At 50.8% G+C, this 10,822-nt stretch overlaps 1 protein-coding gene across 1 annotated transcript in view; it reads left to right on the top strand.

Annotated features, from left to right (window-relative positions):
• LOC102489358 (beta-galactosidase-1-like protein 3) overlaps positions 1 to 10,822 on the top strand; it is a 30,253-nt gene that overhangs the window by 6,818 nt on the left and 12,613 nt on the right. The window contains exons 6-9 of the mRNA XM_006149966.2: positions 2,559 to 2,667; positions 6,324 to 6,416; positions 7,230 to 7,311; positions 8,963 to 9,027. Of these exons, the coding sequence (XP_006150028.1) occupies positions 2,559 to 2,667; positions 6,324 to 6,416; positions 7,230 to 7,311; positions 8,963 to 9,027 (349 nt within the window). The remainder of the gene's footprint in view (positions 1 to 2,558; positions 2,668 to 6,323; positions 6,417 to 7,229; positions 7,312 to 8,962; positions 9,028 to 10,822) is intronic.

Here is a 10,822-nt window from a genome sequence, read left to right as displayed (position 1 = left end):
CACACACACTCCCCCGAATCTGCACAGCACAGCGTGCTGTGATAAGAGCCACAGGGCTTGTGGGAAACATGGTGACAGGGACACAATGAAAACCATTGTCAGTCAGTGAGCACAAACGAAGACAGTCGCTTATTAAGAAAGGACCTAGTAACGTTTCACACATGTCCCTTAAACCCTGCAGACTCTTGGTTCTGCGGGAGAGACCTTGACAGGGGCCCTTCTTGCTCAGGCCTAAAGGGGATACCATCTATTAATCTATAGAAACCCCTCGGGTAGTCTTTTTTTCATTAATTCGTAGCTGCAATGTATTGGGCAGACGTAAGACTTTTTGTTTGTTTGTTTGTTTTTCCTTTTCTTCATATTTGAATGGTTGTTATTTAGAATGAGATGGTGAAATTTATGCATAAATCCAAGGAATCTAAAAATCATCAAAGAATTGGCAGCTTGGACCACAGTTGGGCAATAGAGAAAGGCCCTTTCTTGTAACCGAGCTTAAATTTTCATCGGAACATCATCTCCATCCTAAATAGCCCTACCTCAGGTTTGGGCTTGGGTTTAGGGCTGACCTAGCCATTGGGAAGAAGGAAGTCCAACGACACTTGCCTTTCTTCCATCTTGTTCCCCCAGCTATGTCCCGTGGAACCTCCATGAGCCAGAAAGAGGCAAATTTGACTTCTCCGGGAACCTGGACCTGGAGTATGTGGCGTGGCGGCTTCTGTGACCTGGTCGGGGTGGAGGCAGAGGTGGTCCCTTGGGGTTGATTAGGAGCCAGGGGGAGCCAGAGAGGGGCTGGGGTCTGAGGCCTTGTTCTCAGTCTGGGACAAGCTCCCAGCTCTGATCTGCCACTCAGGAGGGCTGGACCAGTGACCTGGGCCCCACCTTTCCATGACACCCCAGTAGGCCAAGAGCCTACCCTCAGTGGATATTACAGTGGGGGCCAGCCACCTGGGCTGGGCGAGGCTGCCCTCCAGCTTAGCAAAGCCGTTGGGGCCAGACTCGCTGTGAGGACCCTGCGACTCTGTCTGATGCCCTCTTTAGGCACCCGGTAGGTTACAGGGACAGCCCCAACACTGAGGCCTTTGAACACCCAGCCTCCAGCCTGGTGGAGGGATTCCCTGCTCTTCTGGGTGGGCTGGGCCTCCCCTGCACCCCAGTCTCCCTGGGTGGGAGAGGAAGTGAGGACAGGGGCCAGGCAGCTCGGACCCCTGCAGTGTGTGGGGGCTCCCTCCCCACCGGCCTTGCTCTGCACCCCATGAGAGGCACTGACGTGGGCTCCTCCCCAGGGCCTTCATCCTGCTTGCTGCGGAGCTGGGGCTGTGGGTGATCCTGCGTCCAGGCCCCTACGTCTGCAGCGAGATCGACCTCGGGGGCTTGCCCAGGTACGTGGGGCAGAGAGCCCCGAGTTGTGGTTGTAGGAAAGTCTTTTGTTTTCCAACAGAAAACGAAAGAGAGTTTCCGTGTAACTGTAATGAAGAGGGCCTGGCTGAGGGACCTGTCCACACCGCACTGTGCATGCAGGCCCCTAGCAGGCGGTGATGGTAGGTGCAGGCGGAGCTCTGAAAGATGCTGTCCCGGAAGGCAGATGAGGAACTAGAGACAAAGGTCCCTGGGGCCTTGAGTTTGGGTGTGGCCAAAGAGCACTAGGAAGCTCCATTCTTCTTCACTCAGAACTGGGCTGTAGCCACCTCCGCCCTCCTGCAGTGCAAGAGGGACCTGCTAGCCTCCAGCAGGACTCAAACCTCTGCAGGTGCCAGGCTTGCCCCGCTGACCTCACTCTTCCTCTGTGGAGTAAAGGCCACTTTCTCTACCCACCTAAGCCTCAGGCCTTCCCCTCCTTGTCTCTCTGGCCTAGTCTTCTCTGTGGTGCTGGCCTTCAGACGCCTGAGGTTGGGGGACCATCCAGGAACTCTCTGTTGTCCCCAGGAGCCTCCAGGCCTCCAACTGATGCTTCTCATTTTGCTTTTCCTGTGCTCCTGTCTGCATCCCAGGGCTTCCAGAAAGACACAGCTGGGCTCTGCTCTTGCTCCCCCAGCGACGCCCCTGGCAACAAGGCTTCCTCTACCATAGGCTCAGGGCTGACAGGGCCCAAGGCAGGAACTAGAGGTTCTAGGGGAGCAGGTGCATCTGAGTGGCGGCCTGGCCCGCACACACCCTGGGAGCCCTCCTGCTGTAGCTGTTTGCTCCCCTGGAGTCTCAAGGCTCATGGGAGCTGTGACCCAGCGCTGTTTGGGAGGGAGTATTGGATACTCGCGAGGACGGGGGGGTCTCAGCGGCTGGGCACACCCAACCCCTCCCCAGACTGGGTGGCATTGCACGCACCGCCTGGGTGGAAGTGCTCTGGTGATAAAGGCATGTGTTTTCTCTAAAATTGCACGAGGTGGGGAGGATGGTCATTCGTGCAGTCCTAATCGTCTCAGGGCACTGGCCTGCTTGGGGATTGGGCACAGTGGGCAGAGTGCAGACCGTATCCAGCCTCCCGAGACCACTGGCTGTGCTTTGGGGGTCCACGGCCTTGCTCCTGCCTTCCGGTCTCAGACACTGGGCCCCCCTCTCCCCAGCTGGCTGCTCCAAGACCCCCCGGTGCAACTGAGAACAACCCACGAGGGCTTCGTGAAGGCGGTGGACAAGTACTTCAACCAGCTGATTCCCAGGGTGCTTCCTCTCCAGGTAGAGTGAAGGCCCTGTCCCTTCCTTCTCACATTCACTCGAGGGCAATTGTGCATGTGGTACGGCCACAAATCGGCCGTGCCAGGCCCTACGAGGAATGAAGCGGACGTTCCTGTCATTTTGGATTCTAGATTCTCATCTTTTCTTTTTTAAATAATTATCTTATTTTTATTTATTTATTCATTTAAATTTGACCAGAGAAGGTTAGAGTGAGAGAGAGAGAGAAAGGGAAAGTGAGAAAGCAAGCCGCCAGGTCTGCGGCTCAAACCGCGGTCAGCCATGGGGGAGTCCAGAGCCCTTAACCACCATGCCACCTGCCAGCCCATAGACCCTCATCTTAAGGACACACGCTATTGCTTGTCCGTCCTCATGTCTTCACTCGAGGGCTTCTAGAAAGACACAAGGACAGGACCGCACAAGAGCCGTCATGGTTGTATGCACTTGAAGCTGGTGAAATTCCTGATTTTTCTGCTGTTTGTTTCCACTCTTAAATGACCTTTTTCCCCCCAAGAATTATTTTATTTAATTTTATTTGCTATTATTATTTTTTATTCTACCAGAGAGAGACAGAAAGAGAGAGAGGAAAAGCAAGAAAGCCAGCTGCCAGGTCTGAGATGTGAACTGCAGTCAGCCATGTGGGACTCTTAACCACCATGCCACCTGCTGGCCCAACCTTTGTTGTTTTAACACAGTTCCTTGGGAGAAAGGCTCTGGAGGGAAGGCTCTCTCCCTCCCTGTCCTCCAGCTGTTTATCTGCCCTTTCAGGAAACAGTCAGTTTCCCCAGCTTCTTGTGTATCTTGCCAAAGATTCTCTATACACTTGAAAGCACATGACAGACACCCCTGTGTGTGTGTGTGTATGTGTGTGTGTGTGTGCGCGTATCCTTTCTTATGTATAAAGATACAATTCCTATTGAGCATATTTCTTTCTTTCTTTCTTTCTTTCTTTCTTTTTTGGAGAGGTTTTTGCTATAAGGCATATTCACTTGCCAGAAAGACAGAGAGAAACAGAGACAGAAAGCAAGAAATCACCCCCCAGGGGGAATGACCACACTGCAATCCCTTCTCCTCCATTCTCCTCTTGGGGTCTCCGGCACGCACACATATGCGCCTGGAGTGAGTTCAAGCCACTCAAACTGTAGTCAACTATGTGGGAGTCCAACAACATAGCCATTACGCCAACTGCTGGTCCTGAGCATATTTCTTTTGCTATGTGAAAATATGTTTTTGAAATCTGTTGTTACTTTTCTCAGCTGCATAGTATTCCACAGCGTAGCTGCACCCTGGTTTGTTTCTCTGGTCCCTCGTGCATGCATGTTTGGATTTTGCAGACTTGTCTATAACACCTTGGTTGCTGTGTCACTGTGTGTCTCTGGGAATATTGGTGGTGCTGCACATACATCGTCCTTCTTCCCGGAGTACGCAGACCTCATGCACTTAATGAGAAATGAGTCGTTTTCACATTTTCAACCCACGACACACAGACAGTTCCTGACAAAGAGTATTGTGCCTTGCCATCTATTAGGCAACAGTCACTTGTTTAATGTAATAGTCTTTTGATTGATTTTTATTTATTTTTTAAATCATTATTTATTGGGTTGGCAGATGGCATGGCGATTAAGGGCTCTAGACTCCCACATGGCTGACTGTGGTTCGAGTCCCAGACCTGGCAACTTGCTTTCTCACTTTCTCTTTCACTTTCTCTTTCTCTCTCTCTGTCTCTCTCTTACTCTCACTTTGTCCCTCTCTGGTCAAATCTAAATAAATAAATAAAGTTAAATTTTAAAATTATTATTTTAAATTTGACCTGAGGGTGGGTAAGAAAGTAAGCCGCCAGGTCTGGGACTTGAACTGTAGTCAGCCATGTTGGAATCCAGTGCCTTAACCATCAGGCCACCCACTGGACCCATTTTTGGTTGGTTTTTAAAATACAAGGGGATTTCATACAATTTGTGGAAAAGTGGAATTAAAGTACAAGTTTATTTTGGTTCAAAAAAAATTGAAACTCAGGCAGAGTTCTTTCATGCTATGGATTTACCATGAACTTTGAGATATCATGTAACTCTCTCCTCCAAACAAGAGAACACTTATGGTTGTTATTTAAGGAAGAACTAATCTGAATTTGCAAACACAACTCGGTGTAGCTTGAGCTGGGCTGAAAACCGGGATTTCTGGGTGGTAGACTAGAAGTTTCTTTTCTTAGACTTTGTTTTGCTGTTTGAGAGAAACTATGACAGGTATAAATTTAGTCTAATTCTGACTAGTGAGGAGTTATTCTTATTAGGATCATTGTAAAGAGAAGATTTGAGTGATTGGAAAGAAAAAGAAAGGCTACATGGGAGCCGGCCAGTGGCATGGTAGTTGCGGCAGCTGGGTCCTACGTCACTGCTTCGTGGTTAGAGTCCCAGCCACAGTGGCTTAAGAAACACGCTGGGTGCATGTGCATGAATGCCCAAAGCCCTGCAAGGAGGAAGACATGGAGAAGGGATTGTGGCAAGACCACGCCCCAGAGGGGGGCTGCTTTCTCACTCCCTCCCTGCCCCTCATCTCTCTCCAGTGAGCACACATGCCCTCTAGCAAATTAAAAACAAAAATGACAACAAAAAATAAGAAAGACAATATAAGCAGTTGCTTCTGCAATATGGCTGTGGAAGAGGCTGGCCCCACTGCGGGAACGGACACACCACTGCTAGGATTACACCGGCAGTCTCTTAGGTGGAGTTGCGGTCCATCTGCTGTGGGCAGGGCTGACGCCTTGCCATCTGCATTTCTGCAATCTTCATTCTTATCATTTTTAATTTTGCCAACATCCTTTTTTCAAGAGGGAATACCGTGCTCTGCAGCTGGCAGCACGGGGCCACTTAGGTCAGGAGGGAAAGATCGGATGTTCGTTCCGAGACCTCTGCTCTCAGTGTGAAGAGGCTCCAAGGATAGAAAGCGCTTGAGTGTGGAAGGACACTGAACGGCCCAATTAAACCCCGGCAAGCCCTTTCATTTTAGCACAGTTAGGTCAGTGCTGATGGTGGAGGATGTGCAATGGGCTGGGAGCTTTACCAGGGCGGTCTGAGGACTGAGTGAGAAGTGAGGAACAGAAAGCCAGACGCAGACAACTGGTAGCCCCTCAGGAAGCTTGGCTCCTACTGAGGGGTGCGTGAGGCATCTGAGGCTGGAGGGGTGCACACCCCCATCTCTCCCTGACTTGAAGGGTCTGCACAAGTTTCCATGGTGATGGGAGTCAGTGCGTTTGGAAGGAAGAGTCAAAGGTACAGAAGGGACAGGGATCTGGGCTAACAGCCATCCTCCTGAGCAGGTGGCGGAAGGAAAGGGCACCCAGACGAGTGGTGACACTTCCCTGAGGCAGGAGGAGGGCGGAAGGTCACAGGAGAGGTTGTAGGTGGGAGTGCTCAGGTTTAAGTCGTTACTGAGTGTGGGAACAGAAGGGACATGGTGGGAGTCACTCGTCTACAGGTGTAAGGAAGGGGGACCCTGGACAGCTTCAGTGCCCAGAAGTGACCTCCTGGCTGGGAGGGGAGTGACAGACCATAAGGGACCTTGGATCAGTGGAGCATGCCAGCCGGGCTGTCAGCAGAAAATTCAGCGTCCAGTCTTCAGGTGCTAGGAGCCTCACTCTGCTGCCCTCGTTTGCCGTCTCTCAGTACAGCCTGGGAGGCCCCATCATCGCCCTGCAAGTGGAGAACGAATATGGCTCCTACGGTCTCGACAAACTCTACATGCCTTATCTCTGTCAGGTAAGAGACGCTCACCTCCATGGTCACACGCCTGCTTCCCCAGTTCCTGGCGTGCGCTGATTCCCTGCCACGTGGGAAGGTCTGCTAGGCACTGGGCTTTAGGAGGATATATGGGATCGAGTTCAGTTTCTCTGTGAATGTGCGGTACATGCAGAACAGTCGGGTGTTCCTGGTTAACTTGACGAAGAGGCAGAACATGATGCTAAGGGCTCGGCAGATGATATGATGGTTACATTATTGGACTCCCACGTGGCTGACCCCAGTTCAAGTCTCAGATCTGGTGATGTGAAACTCACGCCAGGCGTGTGCGCATGCGTGCCCAAAATCCTGAGAAGAGAGTAGAAGAGAAAGGATTGTGGTGTGGCCATCACTCCCTGTGGGCGGGGGGCGATTTCTCACTTTCTGTCTCTGTCTCGCTCTGTCTTTCTGGTGAGTGCATGTGCCCTATAACAACAATAGCAAGACTCTGGAAAAAATGGCGTTAATAGAGGTCTTCCTCATTAAGGCTGGGGGCTGGCGGACCTGCAATGGTCAGCAATCAAGGACAGGTGCTCGCTCAGAGCGCCTCCTGACAGACGAGCCACCTTTTTCCAGCTTCTGGCTGCCCAAGCCCACACCCGGCTGCTTTCAGGGCCAACCCCCGGGTCAGACTCCGAGCCAGGACAGGGCACGATTTCCCAAAGAAGCCGCACCATGGCCGCCTCCGATTTTGCACCTCGCTCTAGCTCCACCCTGAGACCCTGAGCCCTTCTTCACGTCTTTCTTCCACTGGAACGAGGGGAGCGGGCTCATTTTGCTCCGTTTCCTCAACAGGCGCTGCTGAAAAGAGGGATTAGGGAGCTGCTCTTGACCTCGGATCATCATGAACACGTGCTGGAGGGCTACGTCAAAGGAGGTACAGGCCTACGGTCACGCCGAGGGAGAACTGAGGCTCGCAGCCAGGCCCTTACTTGCTTACTCTTTATGCATTCGCTCATACGTTCTACTATTTTTGAAGTTTACTTATTTAATTTTGATAGGGAGGACGTGTACACACACGAGAGAGGGAGAGGGCGTATCCGTGAGAGGGTCAGATAATGAGCCCTTTCGCCTAGACCTCTGGCTCACCAGGATATTGGGCACACACGCGTGCACCTGGCGTGTTCCACATCCACTGCACCAGTGACGGGAAGCCAAAGTCAGCCATGTGGCCTCTGCCACTGCAGTTCAGTGTGCTACTGATGGTCACAGAGGCTGGGCCCATTTGTTTCTTAGAAAGTGACAGGGGAACCAGCAGTTAGCGTAATGGCTATGTCGCTGGACTCTCACGTAGTCGACCGCAGTTCACATCCCGGACCCGGTGGCTTAGAACTCACGCCGGGCGTGTGTGCGTGCGTGCCCAAGATCCCGAGAGGAGAATGGAGGAGAAGGGATTGCGGCGTGACCATCCCCCCTGGGGGGTGATTTCTCGCTTTCTGTCTCTATGTCTCTCTCTGTCTGGTGAGCGCATGCACCCTATAGCAAAAAAAAAAAAAAAAGAAAAAGAAAAAGAAAAAAAGAGAGTGACAGGACTCCTGATGAGGTCACGTCTGGGTCCCCTTCTAGCCATGTAGTCAGCTGGGTTGCAGGTGCTTGTGGCTAGAGTGACCCAGGATCCGAGCCCCAGACCTTGTCACGTGGCATCCCCCCACCCACGCTGCTGTGCCTTGGCCAGGCCATGGCCATCGGGTGTGTCTCTGATGCCTTTCTTTCCATGTCCAGTGACCTGGATCCCAGGGACTCGATATCATGGTGGACGAGGACCCAGGGTCAGCCCACGGGGTCCACTTGCCAGCTCTGTCGCTACTCCTCACTCCTTTCACCGTCAAAGGGAGCAGTGACAGGGCTCCTCTATCCTTGGGCCCCCTTTCCACCTTCCACGATGTTCCTGTGGCTGGGAACCTGGATGGTGCTGGCCACGGCTCAGAATTAGGACCATCTTCATAAAATGGGGAACCACCTGGGGGATCAGAAGAAGAAGCTGTGTAAGGAACCCAGCCTACACGGAGTCCTGGCCCTGGGACCCAACAGCCTGAGGCTCAGTGTAGACACTTCGTAGGCCCTAGAGAATAAAACAGCAGGAAAATTCAGGACAGAGTCACGAAGCGCCCACAGCGAGGGAAGTGACCAAGGTCTGTGCAGGCCAGTGGGCCCGGGGTGTGTCTGTCAGGTAGCCTTGAGCACTGGAGGGACGACTCTGTGTTCTACTGTCCCCTCCTTCCTCGTGGCACTTCCCCACATCCTGTGGGACCTTAGAAAGTGTGCAGAGTCTGGAGGCAGGAACCCCGCATTCTGTCCCAGGTTTCAACCCAGGAGGCCTGTGCTTGTCCATTCTCTGCACAAGGAGGGTTTCATTTCAGCTGCCCTTCTCCTTGTGCTGAGCGTCCCTGCGGGGGCCCAGCAATGTGGCAATGGCTACGACAAGTGGCTGCTCAGTACGCCTCCCCTACCCCATGCAGGGTGGACCTGCAGCCCTTCCCTGGTGGCACCTGGGATGACCTCTCAGCTCCTCTTTCCTCTCCCTACAGTGCTGGCCACTGTCAATTTGAAAGCCTTCCAAGAGGACGCTTTTAAACAGCTTTTCGAAGTGCAGGTACATCTTAGTCCCTCCCCTGCCCTGCCTGTCTTAACCTATGCAGCTAGAGTCAGTGAGAACAGAAGGGTAATGAGAAGGCTGCCAATCCCTTCCCCCACCCCAACCCGGTCTTGGCAGGGTTCCAAAGCCATTTGGGATGCGAATATACCTTTTGGGCTGGAGAGTGTGGGGGGAAGCCCTGCTTCTGTCACCTCCATTCATGGATCATCCTGGGAGGGGACTGCAGAGTGAGGGGTTATGCTCACAGGGGAATGGGGGAATGATTATGGTTTCTTCCTCTGGAAAGCCCAGGATCTGAACCACGGTTGGCCGTGTGGGAGTCCAGCATCTTAACTACCATGCCACCTGCTGGCTTCTCAATTTGCCTTTTCTAGACATTGACTATAAGCCAGGCTATGCAGTATCTGTTTTTGGGATCTGGCTTCCTTCATGCCCCACAAGGCTTTGAGGTTCATCCATGCTGTAGCTTGAGTCAGTCCTTCATGAAGCTGTACTCGATCCCCAAAACCAGGCAGCTTTGTCATGTGTCCCTCAGTATGTCGATGGTTTTCGATGGTGAACCAGTTTTGCATTCCCGGGACAGATTTCCCTCGTTGTGTTATTTTATGTATTGCTGGATTAAATGTGTTCCCATTTAGTTGAGAATTTTTGCTTATAGATTCAGGAGGGATATGGGCCTTCAGTTTTCTTTTTTCCTTTTTTTTTTTTCTTTTTAAGGTTTTTGCCATAGAGCGTGTGCATTTGCTAGAGACAGAGAGAGAGTGAGAGGAAATGAGAAATCACCCCCAGAGAGAGATGACCACACAGCCATCCCTTCCCCTCCATTCTCCTCTTGAAATTTTGAGCACGCATGTGCAAGGGGCTGATAGGATTTTCAAGTTGCCAGGTCTGAGACCTGAGCCACAGTCAATTATGTGGGGAGTCTGGCAACTTAACCATCATGCCACCCGCTAGTCGCACACCTTTAAATATATTTTTTAAATTTTTTATTTGGTTTAGACTCTTCAGGGACACATAATGTATAATCCCAAAGTCTCCAATTTTACCTCCACATCTCCCTCCTCCATCCCACACTAATCCTTTTACTGTTTGTTATCATTTAATTTTTTAAAGAATTATTTATTTATTCTACTTTATTGTTTTTATTTTTTAATTTGACAAGAGAGAGATAGAGAGAAAGGAAAAATGAGAAAGCAAGCCACCAGGTCCAGGACTTGAACCACAGTCAGTTCTGTGGGAGTCCAGTACCCTAAACTGCCATGCCACCTACTGGCCCCAGTATCATTCAATTTTGTTCACTTTTCACAGCCTTTATGTTTATGTTTTTTTACAGTGTTTATTTTCCTTTTAGCTGTTTTCAACATTAACTCAATATTTTCTATTTTATCTCCCATTTAAAAAACAAAACAAATCAATTCTCCAGACTGTACTTAAGTTTCTTTGTTTTCCTATCATGTCTTCCTTGAGTGCCGTTAGTCCTGTTTCATGCTCTCAATTTATAGAAATGATTGTTCCATTGCGACTTTTAATTTTACATAATTTGTTATCACAACTTGAAACTGTTTCACGAACAGTTTTTGATACATCACCTCTGATTTCTTTTCCTGTTTAAAGAGAAACCTTTTCTCATTATATTTCTTTCTTTCTTTTTCTTTTTTTGGAGAGAGGTTTTTGCTATAGGGCATAGAAAAACAGAGAGAGACAGAGAGACAGAAAGCGAGAAATCATCCCCCAGAGGGGATGGCCACGCCGCAATCCCTTCTCCTCCATTCTCTTCTCGGGATTTTGGGCA

The sequence above is a fragment of the Tupaia chinensis genome, unplaced genomic scaffold, assembly GCF_000334495.1.
Source record: "Tupaia chinensis unplaced genomic scaffold, TupChi_1.0 Scaffold000274_1, whole genome shotgun sequence".
Taxonomy (NCBI): domain Eukaryota; kingdom Metazoa; phylum Chordata; class Mammalia; order Scandentia; family Tupaiidae; genus Tupaia; species Tupaia belangeri.
The sequence above is the reverse complement of the archived record's forward strand: the minus strand, read 5'-3'. Positions and strand labels throughout refer to the sequence as shown.